This window comes from Vigna unguiculata, chromosome 3 (assembly GCF_037176805.1).
Source record: "Vigna unguiculata cultivar grain cowpea cultivar isolate G323 ecotype 2 chromosome 3, ASM3717680v1, whole genome shotgun sequence".
In the NCBI taxonomy this organism is placed as follows: Eukaryota; Viridiplantae; Streptophyta; class Magnoliopsida; order Fabales; family Fabaceae; genus Vigna; species Vigna unguiculata.
In genome coordinates this window covers 44158097-44176901 of record NC_140794.1, presented here as the reverse complement: position 1 = coordinate 44176901, position 18805 = coordinate 44158097, and the positions used below count along the sequence as shown (strand labels likewise).

Sequence of the window (18805 nt, the reverse complement as noted above, 5' to 3'; positions counted from 1 at the left end):
ATCTACGGGTATCCGTGGGTATTTACAAAAAAAAAATATTTAACAATATATTTTAATTGTAAATTCAAATAAAATACAATACATAACATTCATAAATTTTAAACAATGTCCAAATAACTCATTTAAATAGTGTTGAATAACAATTTATAAAGAAATGATTTTTTAAAAAAACTAATTGATAAAAAAATAAGTCATTCAAAATCAATATGTTAATATTTAAAATCATGTTTTTTTATTTTTGTTAATTTAAATTATAGTATAGCGAATACTGGTACAAATATTATGATACCCGTACCTGTTCTATTAATTGACAGTTCCTTTATAAGATTTTCATCTATGAAAAATGTTTAGTTTTTATATTTTAATTTTAATTTTAAGTGAGTTAATTTCCCATCTTTGTACTTTAGTTTAAAAATTGTGTCTCCTCATATACCCATTTTTTTTTCTTTGTATTTCAATATTAATTTATTATTTTTTATAAAAATAAATATTATGAAGTACTAAATATCAAATAAATTTATTTTTGTTTCTCTAATGTTACATTTAAAAACAAATTATAATTGCATAATTTTTTAATTAGAACGTCAAATAATAATCAGATGAAATGACACAATTATATAAAATACCACATAATTGAACATAAATAAATATTTATAAAAAACAAAATATCTATTAATTTTTTCAAAGATCGATAAAACAAAGTTGATAAAGGAAAATAATATATATTTTTAAATTATTAGGAAAACAAATATTCAAGTTTAAAATATTTCAAATCTTTAAATTATAATTTTTTTTTATGGTAATAAAAGTTATAATAGTAAATCAATTGTATTGAGAAAAATATATTAAACTAATAATAATCTAAATATAGATACGAATGTTTTATCTTTCATATTTTAATATATGTTTGATAATGATAAATGAAATTTAAGAGGATGACATTAAAATATTATATTTTAGTAAATGAAACATTGTTATATATTTGTAATGGTAAAATTATAATGTGAAAATGAGTTAGAAATAAAAATAATTACATAAAAAATCATAAAAATAATATTATATATGATAAAAATCATAACAAATATATATAGATTCTCATTCTCACTTTAGCATCTAATTAAAAAATAAAACGTATATTACCTATATTCATTCTCTATCATTACATATATTTTCCTTACTATCGGAGTAAGGTTTCAAACAATATCAATTAGACAAATTCATTTGAAAGCCTTACTTTTCATTGTTATCATTACTAAATTTTCTCTTTCCATGTTAATTACATTAAAAATATAACTAAAAATATTGTTATCTAGAAATTAAAAAATATCAAATGAAAAAGAATAATTTGTAACTAAAAAGTTGACAATTTAAAGCAGACCCCTTTCTTAGGTGTTTGCTTGTTTTATTCACTGCATGATTGTAAACTTTGAACCAAGAACAATAATTTATTACTTTATAATAATATAATGAGTTATTTAATCATAATATTTATTAAAATTACAAGATTTCGCTAATAATTTATTATCCACTTATAGTAATACGTTATTTTTTTTAAAGTGCGACCATCTTATAAAATAATTGATTATTTTGATTTTAATCCAGTGCAAGTAATTTGACGAACTAAATATAGAATTTTATGAACAAAATAACTGATTACTCTGAAAATTTAAGAAAATTTCGAAAGATTTACATCTTTTAAGAAAATTTCAAAAGTGTACATCTTTTAAGAAAATTTAAGTTCATAAACTAGAAAAGAAAAATGAGCAAAGAACAAGTAGATGAAATTAAAATATTACAGGGTTTTTTAGGAGTGGGAAGTATAGCTATGCCGTTACCAATTCTTATTTGATTAAAAAGAAAAGAGAAATCAAAAGAACAGAACACATGTTACACTCTCTTCAAAAGTTTTCTCTGTTCATGGCATCAAAACCTCAACGCCTCCATCAAGGTAACCCTCTCTCTGTAATTGGAACATCTTCCATTGCGGTTAATTAACTTGTTTTCAATTTCACAGTTTCAGGGACCAACTTTCAGGGCTCAGCAAAGAAGGTAAGAACCATGGCCACATCCACAGGCATTGAACCCGCTATGAAGGACGCTTTTACCGGATATGCTGAATATCTCAATGACCTAGTAATGCTTCCATCTAATGTCACACCCCATTTAATTTGCCTATTCTATATTTCAAATTCCCAAGCTTTTTGAAATTCATTGCAAGATTGAGTAGGAGTAAGTTGAAAGGGGTTTTGCTTCATATTAGGGGTCTTTCTCCACGTTTAGGCTACTTTATATTAGCTTTCATGGATTCTTGTTTCAGATTCTTGTTTCTTCAAGGATACTACTTTCTTTCTTCACTGATGTATCGAAGCCAATCTAGTGCCCTTTGAGGATATGCTTGGAAATAACAGGAAATAACAGTTTGGTTGAAAAGGGATGAAGGTTAATTTATTTATATAATCATAAAATGTTTAAAACATATGAAAAGGGGATGCTGGGAGTTAAATAACAATCTCTCATTTATTTCCTTTAATTTTGAAGAATTCTTAACAAGGAGAACTCTTACTTCAAATTTTCTCTCCAAACTCGTTGGACCATAACATACTCTCAGCCTATGACTGAGAGAGGAGGAAAGGACTGATGGGATGTTAAATGTTGACCATTGTATTTGTAATGGGAATATTGAATTACTATCTGTCCTTATGAAAGTGGCTAAGGAATCAACAAATAGAATGTTTTTGTTGTAAATCATAGAAATTGTGCATTTGTTTTGAATGTTATACTTTCCTTTAAAATTTTTTTACTTGTGTTTTCTTATCCAGGAATTACAAGCAAAGTTGTTGTTGAAATTTTAACAGTTTTGATTATATATATTTGTTCTCCCCTCGGCTTGGGGCTTTATGTTGGAGAGTCTCCTCTCAAATTTTATTTTGTGGGGGTAGTGTTTGGCTATTCATCTGGGATTTTACTAATTGATGTTTTGGAGCACACTACACGTCGCCCCTTTTTACAATAATCTTGCCTCACTGATTATGTATAGAAAGAAACTTACTTTACAATAACTTAATTTGAAGGTTTGAATCTATATGGATATTGGGTAGCTAAGAATATCCTTTAGAGTCAGTACCTTTGCAATATTGCTGTTTAAAGTTCCATTTTTGTATATTATTTTCATTCTTTTCAAACGTATATTTATAGAATGACAAACGGGAAAGAGTGGTCAAAGCAAGTCGAGATATAACAATGAATAGCAAAAAAGTCATATTTCAAGTGCACAGGTTTACTCTTTCTCCACTCCCCCATCCTTCCTGTTCTCTATATATCTTCCTTCATGGCGGTGTCACCTGCATTAGCTGAATTACTTAAACATTACGTTATATCTTTTTCATGCCCTTTTCTGGGATTAATTTGTCCTATGTTATTGAATTGGTCATCTGAATCAAGTTAATTGTACTCCAAAATTATTGTAGTGTGACGAGATTATTTTGTATTAGCAGTGAGTATTATCTGAATTAGATTACTCTTGCATTCATTATTTATACCTTAATCCCCCTTGTAATTTTTAAATGCTAATAGAATGAATAAATATGAGTTATTTAGACCTTTAAGTCTCGATGGATTCTTTTTCTACAGTAAAAAAATAAAATAAAAGAAATAGGAGTCCAAATACTGCAGATGGTTAATGATTTATTGTTAAAATCTTACATGTCATCTACATCTTCATGATCCTACTGACGTTACTGTATGCTAATTTCTTAACAAGGATGAGTAAATTCAATAAAGTGGAAGTACTTGAGAAAGCTGAAAAGGACTTGGCAGCTGTGACAGATCAGTATGTGTCACGACTAGTCAAAGAATTGCAGGGAACTGATTTTTGGAAGCTAAGGCGAGCATACTCACCAGGGGTATACTTCACATATATATTTCCTTGTTGAAATCAAATACTTTTCTCTGATTCTTGTCTTTGGCGGTTGCACTATGCAGATACAGGAGTATATTGAAGCAGCTACATTCTGTTGTTTCTGCAAAAATGGAACACTTTTGGAGCTTGATGAGATAAACAAAACATTGCTACCACTTAATGATCCATCTCTACATCCTCTGCAGATAAATGTCCTTGATTATCTATTAGGGGTAAAAACAAATTTATTAACATTTTATAATTTTCCCTGTTGCAAAGACCCAATTTAACAGATTCTTAAAATTTCTTTTATTTGCTGTGATGAACTCAGTAGTTTCATTTGCCACATTTTAATAATCTTCACATGGAGGTAAAACATGCATAGAACCTAACTTTAACGTTGGGAAAAGAAAAGACTTTTAACCTCTGTAAACTTTACATCTGTTTCGGTTCAAGTTGATCCTTAAACTAGTGTTGTGAAACTTGGACTAAGCCAACTAGTCCGATCAGTTTAATGGGGAACCAGACCTATCTCAAGAAAAAGTCGTCTTCAGATCAGAGATCGTATTGACCCATACTTACGTCATTAACTCAGCTTTAAACTGGTCAAAACCGGCTCATCCAGTTAAGCTTTGAACTGTTCTTTGATTGTTGTCTACAGGCCCATGTATACTGTCCAAGTTGCTGCTGTACATTCTGACCAACTGTTGCCTGTTGATACCCTTTGTACATTTTATCCTGCTCACTTTGCGCAGATCTGATTAAAATTGAAGCTTGCACATGCAAAGGGAATAATATCGAGTGAAATAAGGCAAAAAATTGGGCAGAATTTGCACTATGTTGCATTTGAACCTATGCTTCCTTGCTTACCAAGATGGGTTACTGTGAGTTTGCAAGATACCCGTGTAGCAAATTTTTCATATATAGAATTTGTTCACATAAACTTTAAAAATATATATATTTAATAGACTGACTAAAAGTATTATGTTTATATTTGGGAGGCTAGATAGCAACTGAACCGCCACATCAGCCAAACTAATGTGGTTATACACAGTTGAAGTTATATAGAACCTTTAGTGTAAAGTTTGACATATGTTCAATTAGTGACTTACTGATTCAACCATCAACCAAGTGTATTCAGCAGGTCGATAATTTGTTAGTTCTGATACCAATGCCTTAAACTGGGCATTTGTTGATTGAATCCGAATATCCCTTACTTTTAATTTTTAAATCACCTTTCCATAAATTTTTGACTTTTCTGAAATGGAAAAGAAATAAGAAAAGGATATAAAGTGTGCAACTATGCAGAGATGTAAGCCACCCTCTTCTGCTATCAAGTGGTGCATTCTCTGTGTAAAGTAATTCTCGTTATGCTCCTTCATATTGACTTCATTCTTCCTCCATCCTTTTTGGATCTGTCTGCGAGAGAATAAGCTCAGAGATATTCTCACACACCTGCCAATTGAACTTCCTCCACTGGTATGCCTTTCTCCATCAAAATTGCCTTTTTGCATGGTTCTTGAAAGGTTAGTGGGTTCTAAGAAACTTTCTTATGCATAGGCATTACTAGACGGGCATTACAGGAGCTAATGGGACAGTTCACTGTGGGTAACTGGGGTGGGAGGATCATTGACGGTGGAGATGGAGGGAACTGTAATGGTTTTTGATGGCATTGTCAATGAGGCCAAGGTGGAGTGTGAGATGTGACCTTCTTTATTTTCTTGAGTTGACACATGCTTTGATGATGATCTTGTGCTCAGTGAGGGTGATGGGACAATGCTACATGTCAGCACTCAGCTGGTTGCACCACCAGAGAGGGCACAAGTAGTGCAGGTGGTATTAGCTCACTAACTTTCAGGGCACGGTTTTCTTTTCGGGACTCCATGAAATTTGCACATGTTTGCTGCTGACAGTGTCAGCTGTTGGAGTCAGAGTTGGCAGTGACCGTAGTTCCCTTTCCGTCTCTGTTACTGCAAAGAAGACCTAATGTTTTGGTCATTTCGAATCTCATGATTGAATCTGGAACCACATTTTTTTTTAAGTAAAGAAAAGCTGATTTAAAAATATAAAAGTTAAAGGTCGAGATTTCAGAAAAACAAACAATTGAGGTTATCATTGTCAGTAATTTAACCCTAACGTAATAGAAGGAGCCAATAAAATATTATGCAGTTTAAGGATCAATTTTGGAAAAGTAAAAGTCCAAGATATCTATTTGTGAAAAAAGTTATGTTTTAAGGCAGTTAAATCATCCTTTCCGTTATTTTTTTCAGCTTGCAGATTTGACTGGAGAGCTGATGCGTTTAGCAATTGGTAGGATATCAGATGGTGAACTTGAATATGCTGAGAAAATATGCAGATTTGTGCGTGATATATACAGGGAGCTTACTCTTGTAGCGCCACTTATGGATGACAATTCTGACATGAAAACAAAGATGGATGTAATGCTCCAAAGTGTCATGAAAATAGAGAATGGTAATGCATTAGTTTTCAAACTACAGTTTGCTAGATTGAAAGTTCTATTTATCAAGTTTGATGCCTTGATGCCTTATTACTACAAGCACAAATAGAATAATCTAGTGGGTAATTGGAAAAATATTTCATCTCGTAATATTTTAAAGAAATTAGTTCTACATTCACTCATGAGATTCTTTTCTTAAGTTCATGATTTTGGATCCTGCATATTTCAACTCCATTATTTTCTTATGTCTAAAATCATTCTCACTCTTAAATGTTGATGTTTGTTGCAGCTAATAGCTATAATTTTGTATGATAACCCCATTCTAGGTCAGCTGATGCATGAACATTATTATGGTAATTCCTACCAAAACATACTACGTAGACTATGTGTAACAACAAATATACATATATAATAACTATGAACTAAACTACCTCGCTTGAGGTACCTATGTTCACTATGCTATAAGACTATCGCTTGAACGACCAACCATATCCCTTAAGAGAGCTAACGTTGCTTGAGCGATACTAGCTCTAGAGGAGAGAAAATTGGTTGGACGACCTCTCTTGCTTGAGCGTTCTCTTGTGGTTTGATCAATCAACTCTAGAGGAAAGAGAATCAACACTTACTCCCCCACTCTAGCATCACTTGGTTTCTTGATCGACATGACTAAGTGCACAAGCCAAAGCACCACCGAACTACCTAATTTTTCATTGCTTGACCGACTACATGTCGCATTACCAGCCAGAGCTGCAAAGGAGAGAGTTACTTCAGTATCTCTCTTGACTTGTGGCTTAGGCCAGAATCTCACCCAAGCCACAAGTCATAACTTGGGTGAGGAGCATTGTTTCTGAAGCAACCATGACAGCACATAAGCAACTGCATGGTCACATATTGGTCTAGTGTCGTGTATGTATTGCCAAATTTTAGCTGATGGAGAAGTTGCTTAAGCCAAGTAATCACGCATGCAATTGCTATCATAACTTGGTATTCAACTTCAACTCTAGATCTTGCAACTATTTTCTTGCTTTTCCAAAAAATCAAGTTTCTACCAATGAAAAGACAATATCCAAAAGTGGATCTCCTATTTCATGGTGATCCTACCCAAGCAATGTCATAATAACAAACAAGTACGTTTACCTAGTTGACACGATTCACATTTAAAAGACTTAGTGGTAGAAAAACTAGAAACAAGTAGGTACAATTTTTCTAGACTCTAGTGCCCAAAGCGTTGATGTACGAGAGCTAGAGAGGCAAAAGAAACACAAGTCACCGAGGACTAAAATGATATAATACTCCAAACTCATGTCTAGTTCTAATTGTCCGACCATTGCATTGATCCTGTATAAAAATACAATTAAGAGGAGATTCAAGGATAAATAAGGTGGAGTTTAAAGAAGGTTGAGGAACCCGTACTCATATTCATGCGGATATCTGCATATTTTTTTAATATGCACGGATATCTACGGGTACCCGCAAGTATTTAGAAAAAATTAATATTTAACAATATATTTTAACCATAAATTCAAATAAAAATACAATGCATAACATTCATAAATTTCAAACAAAGTGCAAATAACCGATGTTAATAGTGTTGAATGACAGTTTGCAAAGAAATGAAGATTTCTTAAAACCAATTGACAAAAAATAACCCATTCAAAATCAATGTATTAATGTTTTAGTTATGTTTTTTTAATTTAAATTAGAGTATAATGGGTACGGATACTATGATACTCGTACCGCTCCGTTCTAATTCCAATTTTTATTGGATTGAGTTGATCTAGCTGAAGCCATCTGCTATGCAGAGAGAATATAAAAAGAAAGTATAAAGAGATGGTGAGTTTTTGAAAATGAATAATTAAAAAGTTAAAATTTTAATTTATATATTAAACATAACTTCGAATTTTAATCTTTATTATTTTAAACCATCCTTACTAAATTAGAAAAACCGGATTTTACAATGTGATGACACTATATTTACATAAACAGCAAACCGTTGCCACTGCAATCTAAAATGTTGATTATATACAGTATTTTCATTCATATTGAAAACCCAATATAAGATAGCCTTTTCTCACCCTTCCCACCCAAATGAAGTGTGAGAGAATTGTTAAGATCTTCTGTATGCAACTTTTGCTCCAAACTCGCTGACATATGTTCTTGATGTAGCTTGCTTTAGTGTTCATGTGAGAGGGTCTGAGTATATTCCACTTATTGGAACCGACGATCCAAGTTCTTTCCTGGTGGGAGTTCCAGATATTGAACTATGAGGTATTGAATTCGTTATTTTGTCTTAGTTTAATCTGGCTTTTTGTGCAGTGTTTGTTCCTAATGAAAGGAGGTTTCCTTATCTTTACACCAGCTATCCATTGGACGATTTGTGAGATCTGTCAATGAGAGAGTCTGCTAGAAGGTTTTGGAGGTTGATATCACTGCATGGACCAATCTCAACGATATTTTGTGTTTCGCCCATGATCATCGAAAAGGATGTTTAAGCCAAAGATGAAAATATATTGTTCTTGTAAAGGTTGATCGTTATCACATAATGTTGAACTTGTTCTAAATCTTCTGAGATTAAAGAAAACTGACAGTAAGTTTGAACTATGCTATCATTCGAGCATTTCAGCCTTATCTCCACTTTGTCATCATATCTGATGTGCCTCTTTTAGTGACATGTAGAAAAGTTTTAATTAGATAAACCATGAATTAGCCATCTCTGCCCACAAAATTCCACTAAAACATGATGCTTAAAAACTTGTGTCAGGAAATTAATGGATACTGGTATGCGTCGGGTTTGCCTGTGTCTACAAATTTTGAAACTTCAATTTTGTTTGTTGAAGTTTTGAGTGAAAACGGATTTTGTTTATTGAGTTGGGATAAGTTCTGCAAGATTTACAAGCTTTTGACAATACCTGTTATCAGTTCATATTCAACTTATTTTTTATATAAGTATTATGTTTTTCTTAAATGGTGTAATCATACAAAAAAACTAATTATATAAATGGTGTTTTAATAATTGTAAGAGTTTAAGGTTTACTTTTTATTTTAAAAATTAATTTTAATGCATGATTATATATATATATATATATATGATTCAAAATATACTTCAAAATTCGATAAACACAAACCTTCATCGTTCTGGTTTGACTTTAACTCAACCACTCACTCCACTCCAAACTAGCACGCCCAAAAACACACAGTCCTATATATAATTAGGAGTTAAATTATTTAGTATATAATTAGGAGGGACAAAGTGTGAAAGAAAAATTTGGGGGTGGAGGAAGAAAATAATGGGGTGCAGGAAGAAACCCATGAGAGCAGTGAACCAGATCAGCCCATTATCTTCTTCTCCTTTTAAAAGAAAATTCACTTAAAGGTTTACATCCTTCTTCTCCATGGCAGAACCATCCAGACCAGCACTCAAGGTCTCATCACCGCACGCCATCGGAAATGAAATGTGGAGAGTAGTGCAGAATATGGTGTGTGTTTTTAATTTTGTGCATGTGGAAGATGTAGGCGATGATGGGTGATTAATGGTTGGTGTGAGATGAGAAGGGAGATGATGAAGATGACGGTGGCGTGGACCCTCTGCAGACAAAATGGGAGCCTCCAAATGGACCGTGAGGGGCGTGATTTGTGGTGTGTGATGATAAAAAAAATGAGGGAAAGAAGAAGTTGAGTGTGCAGGAACATAAAAAATGAAGAGTGGTGGTGCCTAAGGACTCAGTGGAGCACCAGGAATTGTAGAAAAATCTGTCAAAGAATCACATTCTCCCCTTTTATTTTGTTTTTCATATAAACAACCCTAAAAGCAAATCTTCAGTGGTGTGCTGGAGAGATTTGCTTTCTTGTATGAAAAAGAAAAAATGAAAAAGAAAAAAACTTTAGATTTTTTTTTTATAAACTTTTTTATTTATTAGTAATTCAATTTCTTTTATCAATTTTCTAAAAAACTAATATTTTTATTCCTAAAAAACTTCTCTTATTATTTTTTTATATATTTTCATTTTAGATTCCAATTGGTAAAATCTTCAAGATTTTGACTTTTTTAAATACAAAAGGACTTTTTCATTCCCACAAAAAGGAAAACTACAACATTGGGGAGACTTACCTATCACATCAAATTGTAAAACAAAATAGCAAGTTTTTCTTTATTCATACATTTGAAATTGCACGCTTTGGTGAGGGAAAGAGAGTTTATTTGCCTGCAAAAGCCAGACTTAAAACCAAACAAAAACATTTTGCAACCACAACAACATCATCGGTTAAAAACCGTTTATAACTAAATAAACATAGAGTCATTCTAAAACCTCAAACCATGTGGGGCCAGTTTCTCTTGAGTGATGGCATCGAGTTGCTGAATCATGTCAGCAGTGAGATGATTCTTCCAATCTCCGATTTCACCACGGCGGAAGAAAGCTCGGTGTGCTTCACCAGACGAAAGCCTCCCATTCCTATTCACCTGCAAGTTGCTCAACTTATCAAAACTACAGAGCTTGAGAATCTCTTGCACCAGACCAGCTTCCTCTTCTTCACGGGAAAAAGGGCACCCCAAAAAGGTGGCGAGTTTCTTCAACACAAATTCGGGGTTGAGTTTCATTTCCTCAAACCTCATGAACATGATCTTGTCGGGGTGTTCCAAGCTCTTCTGCCAGTACTCCAACACATGCTCCCAAAAGGGTCCATACAGAGAGACCCCTCTGCAGAAGTTGTGGAATGCCTGATGGAGAGAGTTGGGCAGCATGGTTTGCGGCCTGAGCCTGTTTGTGAAATGCCAGAGGGAGATGAAAGCGTCTTTGGGGTCTCTACAGAGATAAACGATCTTGCAAGACGTTTGTGTGACAGATTCTGGGAGTGAGACATAGGGCATGTGGGTGGAGAAGAGCCTTGGAGAGGGCATTGCGGAGAGGTCAGGGAGTGAGGGTTTGTCAATGTAGAGATCAAGTTCCAAGAAGGGAACAAGAAAGTGGGGATTGTGAGTGAGCAAAGGGTGGTTTTGTGCACTTGGGTGATAGTTGTGGCGGTGGAGTAAGGAAAAGGTCCAAGCTTTGAGCCAAGTGGTGCCTGATTTGGGAGTGGTTACGATGAGAAGATCGGTGTGATGAGCCTGGAAGTGGTTTTGGCAGGAGAGAAGTCCTTGAAGCTGCCTTGTGGTGTGCCAGAAGCCCTGGTACTGGTGAAGATGCTTTGAGAGCCAACCTTTCTCCAATGGTAAAGTGGGAATGAGGTCCTTGCATTGTTGGGTGATTTCCCTGTTCTCGTCCAGGAAATTGGGCACCACAGTAGATTCAGTTTCTGACATGGTGGTGTGGATGGAGAAAGGGAAGAATGAAGGAGGTGTTCAGGTTTTTGTTGGTCGACCAGAAGAAATGCTCTCATCATTGGCGATTCCAGTAATTATCACTTTAGACACACTGATTATCTTGTGCAATTCATACATAATATTATTTTATTGAGTTAAGTATATTTTTTAGCACCATAATCTTAATTTTGGTGCGAAACTCAGATAACTTTATCTTAAATTTTTATATAGGTTATTTATAAAATTCTATAAACAAATATGTGTTAAATATTTTTATGTATTAAATAATATTTCAGAATGTCCCAATTTTTTACATACTTTAACACTTTATAGATCAAATGGTAATTTGAAAGGTTGTTTTTGGATTTAAATAACTATATCAATTTATTTTTACGGATTAAATAAGTTGTTGGTTTCTTAAATTTTATTGAAAATTAAAAATTATATTTCAATTTAGTCTTTCAATTTTTGAAACACGTAAATTTAATTATTTTAAATAAATTTTATTATGTTTGTATGAAGTTTCAAACATATTTTTTATCTAACATTGAAACGGAAATGTATCGAACCACGTAAACACCTCAAATGCTATAATGAATCATGTTAGAAATGTCAAATAAATTAATAAAATTTTATTAAAATGATTAAATCCATATATTTAAGGTTGATGGACTAAATTGCAACAAAAGTTTCGAAAATATAATTCTCACTCAAAATTAAGATACCAACACTTTATTCTAAAAGTTTGGAACAATAATCAATTTTAATTTTGACAAACATTACAGTTAGATTAAACGAACTTCATTTGTTAATTTTTAAAGTTTGAAAATAAAATTTTGTGAAACCTAAACATTTTTTGATTTTGATTCGGAATTTAGAGATTAAAAATATATACCCTGATATTTAAAATAACAATAAAATTAATAATGAGACTTTAAATTTATTAAACCAATAAATTTTAATAAAATATAAATTAACATCTTATGATTTAATCAATTAGTTGTATATTACTTAAAACAAGGGAGATATATGTAGGATTCAAATTATGTAGTATTTTTTAACAACCTTACTAATAAAAATAATAGTAAATATTATTAGCCATATAGAAATTGAAATTAGTAATAAAAATATAAAGATAGGACGCATGAAAATAATTGGAGGAGGGTGTCTGACTATGTTTTGGCTTTGACAGTAAAGTTCTGAATGAATGCATGTGATCTTCATCAATAGTATGTCTCCATGGGTCCGTTACCATTGTAATGTCTCTTGTCAATTTCTCAAACTCTTATTGAAAAAGGAGCATGCAAGGCATCAACATCCATTTCTACATGCATTATGCATGGAAGATACTTACCATATTTTCTTATCTCTCCTAGTGTCACAATACGACACCACCACTGGTTTTTTCTTGGATTATCTTTCAAATGAAAAATAATTTTTTGACTATATTTACATTCAAAGAGAGGAAAAAAGAATTTGGATCTGATTTAATATGGTTGGAAATACCATAAAACAATTTCATAATATATATAACTGGGACAAATCGTTAATTTTGTAGGGTTGAATTAGTTTTAAATCTCACTTCTAACATATTATTAAGTTAATACTAGCGTACACGTAGGTGCGAAAACGCCTGTGTGTACGCATTTTTTAAATATACCTGATATTATGTTAGTTGATGATGATAATGTAATGTTATTAAGTTAATATATAAAAAATTATATTTATTAAAAATAAAATGAAATATATCATAAAATATGGGAGAATAACTGTTGATAAATAGAAAAAAAAAGAATAGATAAACGATTTTATAAAAAAAATTTATAAAAGTAACAGTAAATTTTAAAAAATTTAATAAATAATTATATTTTAAAGGGTAAAATTGGTATTTTCAAATATAGACACAAAAGAGGGATCTCTTTATATATTGTTATAGATTACATACTTGTGGGAAAATCTCTCATAGTAACATCGGACTGCACATATAAAATTTATAACTATTTTTTTGTGTTTCTTTAAGTGGATTTAGAAGATAAAGTGAGTAAATTTAAAGATAAATTTTATAAAAGTTAGTAAATGATTTGACTGATATGATAAATTAAATAAAAAGTAATGAAAATAAAATTTGAAAATTATTAAAATATCCTTTATAGTAAAATTATATAAAATAATTTTTAAATTAATTAAAAATATTATATTTTAAAAACTATTATTTAATAAATTTTAATAAAAAAATAAATTATATTAAATTATTATTATTTTTATAATAATTACTATTACTTAAAATTATTATTAATATTATAACTATTAAGACTAATATTACTATTACTAATTCTAATGTTAATTCAAATAACAATATAGACACATAGAGAAAATATGCAAATATGCAAAATAAAAACCTTAAAATTTATAAATAAAAACATATGCATATATCATAAACAGATAAACAAAACAGTAAGACAAAACTACCGAAAGATATTGAGATATGATGAATCAAAGATATTATTATTTTTTTAATAATAAATACTAAGATAAAAAAATAACATTTAAATATGAATTTATTTGTAATAAATTATAAAATTGACATAGTAATTTATTAGTAATGTTATGACTAAATTTCTCATTAGACATTTTAATTAAATATTATATTAAATAAAATTCCTTGATTTCTTTTTTTTCTTGCTCATTTATATATATATATATATATATATATATATATATATATATATATATATATATATATATATATGCTAATATATATATATATATATATATATATATATATATATATGATAGGAATGATTGATTAATAATAATAATAATAATACTATTATTATTATTGTTAATATCGATGCTAATAATAATAATAATACTAATATTAATAATAATAATAATATAAATAATCAATAATAATAATATTAATACTACTAATACTAATATAACTAATGTTAATATTAATTTAAATAATAATAAGATTCGTAGAATAAACACAATTAATTAAAATATCATCAGGTAAAAAATACTAATCTAAATATACTATAAATCCCATATAAAATAAAAGTGAATAGTTAGGTGTCATTTAACTATTTAATTTGTATTTTTTAAAGAAAAAGTTTGTTAGAGTGAATTTTGTTAATAATAATAATAAAAAAATTACAGTTTATTACATATTCAAGAACAACCAAACATTTATATAAAATAATATAGTTCAGTTAAATAAATAAATAAAATTTAGCTTGAATATAGATAAAAATAAAAGAAATAAGTACAAAATCTTTAATTATGCATTTAGATTATTAGAAAGTAAATAAATTTATTAATGGATATAATTGTATGCTAATTATTTTTTTTTAAATTAAAAAAAAAATTGAAAAATGATAAAAACTTTTCACCATTTTATGTCAATTTACTTTCTCATAAAATCCTCTTTTTTTTAATTTGTAATAAAAAATAATACATTTATTATTATATTTAAATTAATAATTTATTTGTATGATTGTATCAAATATTATAATTATATATACTTAAAAATATATGATAAGTAATAGTAAATATAAATTCCGTACAAAATAAATATAATACGAATAGGTTAAAATTTGTCAATGAAATATCGAAAAGAATTGGTCAAATGAAAGCATAAAAAAAAATGAAATTAAACTTAAATTATTGTACATTTAATATCTATTAAAAAAAGTTTAAGTAACAAGGTTAAAACTTTGATTCATAATATATAATATAAGAATTGAGTTAAATACGTCTCTATATCATATTAGGATGGACATATGTGAGTTATAAATGTAGAATATAAGTGAATATATTGTCCAATGTAATTTATGCATACACACGGATCTTTTGGCGTGGTATAATTTTTTTTATAGTTATTGATATAAGTTCTAAATTAGTTTTATATATAATATATAATATATATAGATAATGTAAGAAAATAAAAGTCATGTTAATGTAATAATGATAAATAAGTTAATCAACTATTTAAAAAAGATATATTAAAATATTTTATATATTCATTATAGGCTATTGTCAAGGCGTTTTTGTTATATTTCTAAATTAGTTTTTCAATCTTATATATCTCATTTACACATAACAGTCAAATCATTATATTCTACTATAATATTTTATTTTAGAAAATGTAGAGTTAATTATAAGAAAAAAGAATCTTATAAATATGAGATTTTTTTAAACACTTAATCCTAGTTATATGTAACAATAAAAATATGTCATATATTCTTTCAATCTCAATTTGATGAAATTGGTTACCGATTACCAAATATGGTAACTACTAACACACTATTTGTACTCATAGTTTTTAACCTAAGACAAAATTTGTATTTACACAAAATCACTACAATACATATTATTCTGCATACTTAATTGTTCAAATACTGTGTAGGCACCAATATATAACAAATAATAAATATTTTAATAATGAAATTATTAGACAATAAAAACAATGAAATTGTATAAATTTTGCAAACGCACCTGTTTGTTTGTGTACTTTTTCAGGTCAAAGTTGAAAAAATAAATATTAAATATTTTTAATAATGAAAATGTTAGACATCACAAAAAAGTTATAGAATAAATTATCTAAAAATCGAAAAGTTAACGAAACCCAAAGAACATAAAAAGTAAATAAAAATTAATAGAAAATAGGCACGATTTTATTCTAAAAATATCAACATTATATTTATTACAAATGTTATCATATATATATATATATATATATATATATATATATATATATATTTATTTATTTATTTAATAGGCCGTTTTGTAGAGTGTTATTTTTACAAAATAAATTTTGAATTTAATTAAATTTTATTAAATTAATTTTAGTCTTATATAATACAAAATTTTATTAATTTATATTTTAATTATATTTTTAGTTGACGTGATATTTTTAAAGATTAAACGTTAACTTGGAAACTTTTAAATTTAAAATAAAAAGTTTAAAACAACTTTTGTATCTCCTGGATAAGAAACTTGGAAAATGAATTTATACATAAAATTTACATCTATGATTCTATCATTTTATTACTTTTAAATACACTTGTGTTGAAAAAACCATGTGAACATATACATGAAAATACTAATTATAAATTTATACTTTTTTGCAAAATAAAATTATTTTATTATGTACTAAATCAACATAGTAAGAGTAATCAATTGAATATTAAATTGATTAAAATCTAACCACATAAAAATACATGAGATTCCTAACATAATGTTAAAAGATGGTGAGATTTTTAACATAATATTAAAAGATGACTGAAACCAAGTTCACTACACTTAAAAAAACAACAAAAATTAACTACACCACAAACAAAGGGAGCACCAACTTAAATTATATCATTTTTACTTCGGGATAAATGATCAAGTATTGCTAGTGCAATAGATATGTAGAAACTTCATGTAAAAAGATATATCAAATGTTTCAAAATCATCGGTAAATATATTTCCTTTAAAACTAAAGGCAAAGTAAAAATAAAAGGCAGAGAATTTGTTCTTAATAGGAAATTACAAAGTTTTAACTTCTAAGAAAATGTAATTCATTTTAAGGAAGAGGAAATAAAAAACTACAGGATCATCTAGATTTATACTCGCCAATAATTTTGATTCAAGTCAATTGGACCTTGAAGAGACAAATTTATTAAGAAATTGAATAGACAAAAGAATTCTAAGGAAACAATAATATAAAAGCATATCATAATATTATCATATATAAGTTGGAAGAAACTAAATATACAACATAAATTGTTACCACAAATTTAAATACAAAGTAGCCATTCCTTTTGTTATTTTGTGTCTGTGTATCTCATACATTCTATTCTTATTTTTCAAGCTTTATTGTAGTACGCATAGAATGGACTAACTCAAATTAGTTCTGGTTCATAGAATCTTCAACCATCAATAGTCTTTTACCTTTCTGTTTTACCAAGAAGTCAGTGGCATTAAACCTTCAAGCATAATATGAAAGAAATTAATGAAGCATATATGAATAGTAGTTAATTTTTATACTGCTAAAAGATTATTGAGAGCAAAGAAAGGATAGTTGTTCAAAACCACTTTAGTGACCATATGTAATTAATTGTTACATCACGCTATATTGTATATAAGATGTCTTTTGTCAATAGAAAATCATAAGTTGAATACTATAAGAGATACAATTGTTTTATTAAACCTTCATCTATCAACAGAAAATAAAAAGTTGAACATCTAATGAGAAAAAAGGTCAAACTATCATGTAACAGGCCACTGAATAACAACAGTAGGTTACCAATGTTAAACTATAAAGAGAAAGGCTGATAGTAATTTAGTTCCTTGATGAAAAAGAAGAATAAGCACACAAAATGTCAACAACAATAGATTGAAAATCTGCAACTATAGAAGTATTTCCCCTTGAATATTGAAAGAATATTGATCATAGTGTATCAATAACAATTACAACTTCTACAATAGGTCGTAGATGTACAAAGCCTCAATCTTCAGTCAATGTCTTTTTTTTCAAAGGACATACAATTCTAAACACATAAAATAACTGATAATGGAAAATATTCTTTTCAAACTAAATATTGGACAATATTGAAAACAATTATATATTATATATACTGATAAAATAAGCATAGGGTTTAAAACATATATAAATTTATCCCAACACTAATTACATGCTTTTTAGATAAAAGAAATGTAGTTCACAAATTGTTGGATATTGTCATATCTTAAGTTAATTGAGAACAAAAAAGCAACTTCCTTTATGCTATCAAACTTCTTCACCATCTTATTTGAGAATTATGGGAAGCCCTCTTATCGATGCTTATGCTATTGTAGTCCGTCCAACCTAAAAATTTAAACCAAACAATGAGTCTAATCTATAACAATATCAACATATGAAGAAGGACATAGAAAATCAAATTGCTATAACTTGCTTTTGTTATGATGAAGTCCATTACTATCAATTAATTTTAGCTTAGAAACCATGTCATGGTCATTTAAGACTCTCACCAAATATGAAGAAGATCGAGGGAGAATCTAATTAATCATAATGTTAAGAAACAGATACAACTCAACTCTTAGGTTCTGGCATCTATGCTTCAAAAGAGTAGGCTTTTTAAATATGGGAATGACCTTAAATATG

The 18805-nt window shown here is 28.9% G+C and overlaps 2 protein-coding genes across 3 annotated transcripts; one reads left to right on the top strand and one right to left on the bottom strand.

Annotated features, from left to right (window-relative positions):
• Window positions 1–1770: 1770 nt before the first annotated feature.
• Window positions 1771–8984, top strand: LOC114176082 (Translin family protein). 2 transcript variants are annotated; one of them, XM_028060993.2, is made up of 8 exons: window positions 1771–1948; window positions 2015–2133; window positions 3196–3275; window positions 3761–3902; window positions 3982–4131; window positions 6169–6370; window positions 8523–8624; window positions 8716–8984. In XM_028060993.2, the coding sequence occupies exons 1-7, from the start codon at window positions 1885–1887 to the stop codon at window positions 8621–8623; spliced, it is 858 nt and encodes a 285-aa protein (XP_027916794.1). In that variant the 5' UTR covers window positions 1771–1884; the 3' UTR covers window position 8624; window positions 8716–8984. The 2 variants fall into 2 exon arrangements, with proteins under 2 accessions (XP_027916794.1, XP_027916795.1); XM_028060994.2 differs by lacking the exons at window positions 1771–1948; window positions 3196–3275 and having other exon boundaries at window positions 2009–2133.
• A 1493-nt stretch (window positions 8985–10477) lies between these two features.
• LOC114177139 (cytosolic sulfotransferase 12-like) lies at window positions 10478–11741 on the bottom strand. The gene has a single exon (XM_028062393.2). The coding sequence runs from the start codon at window positions 11653–11655 to the stop codon at window positions 10657–10659; it is 999 nt and encodes a 332-aa protein (XP_027918194.2). The 5' UTR covers window positions 11656–11741; the 3' UTR covers window positions 10478–10656.
• Window positions 11742–18805: the final 7064 nt, after the last annotated feature.

Coding starts and splice junctions, on each gene's coding strand:
- LOC114176082 (XM_028060993.2), top strand. CDS start 1,885: ATGTTACACTCTCTTCAAAAGTTTTCTCTGTTCATGGCATCAAAACCT. Junction 3,276..3,760: donor GTCATATTTCAAGTGCACAG/GTTTACTCTTTC, acceptor TTTCTTAACAAG/GATGAGTAAATTCAATAAAG. Junction 3,903..3,981: donor GGCGAGCATACTCACCAGGG/GTATACTTCACA, acceptor TGCACTATGCAG/ATACAGGAGTATATTGAAGC.
- LOC114177139 (XM_028062393.2), bottom strand. CDS start 11,655: ATGTCAGAAACTGAATCTACTGTGGTGCCCAATTTCCTGGACGAGAAC.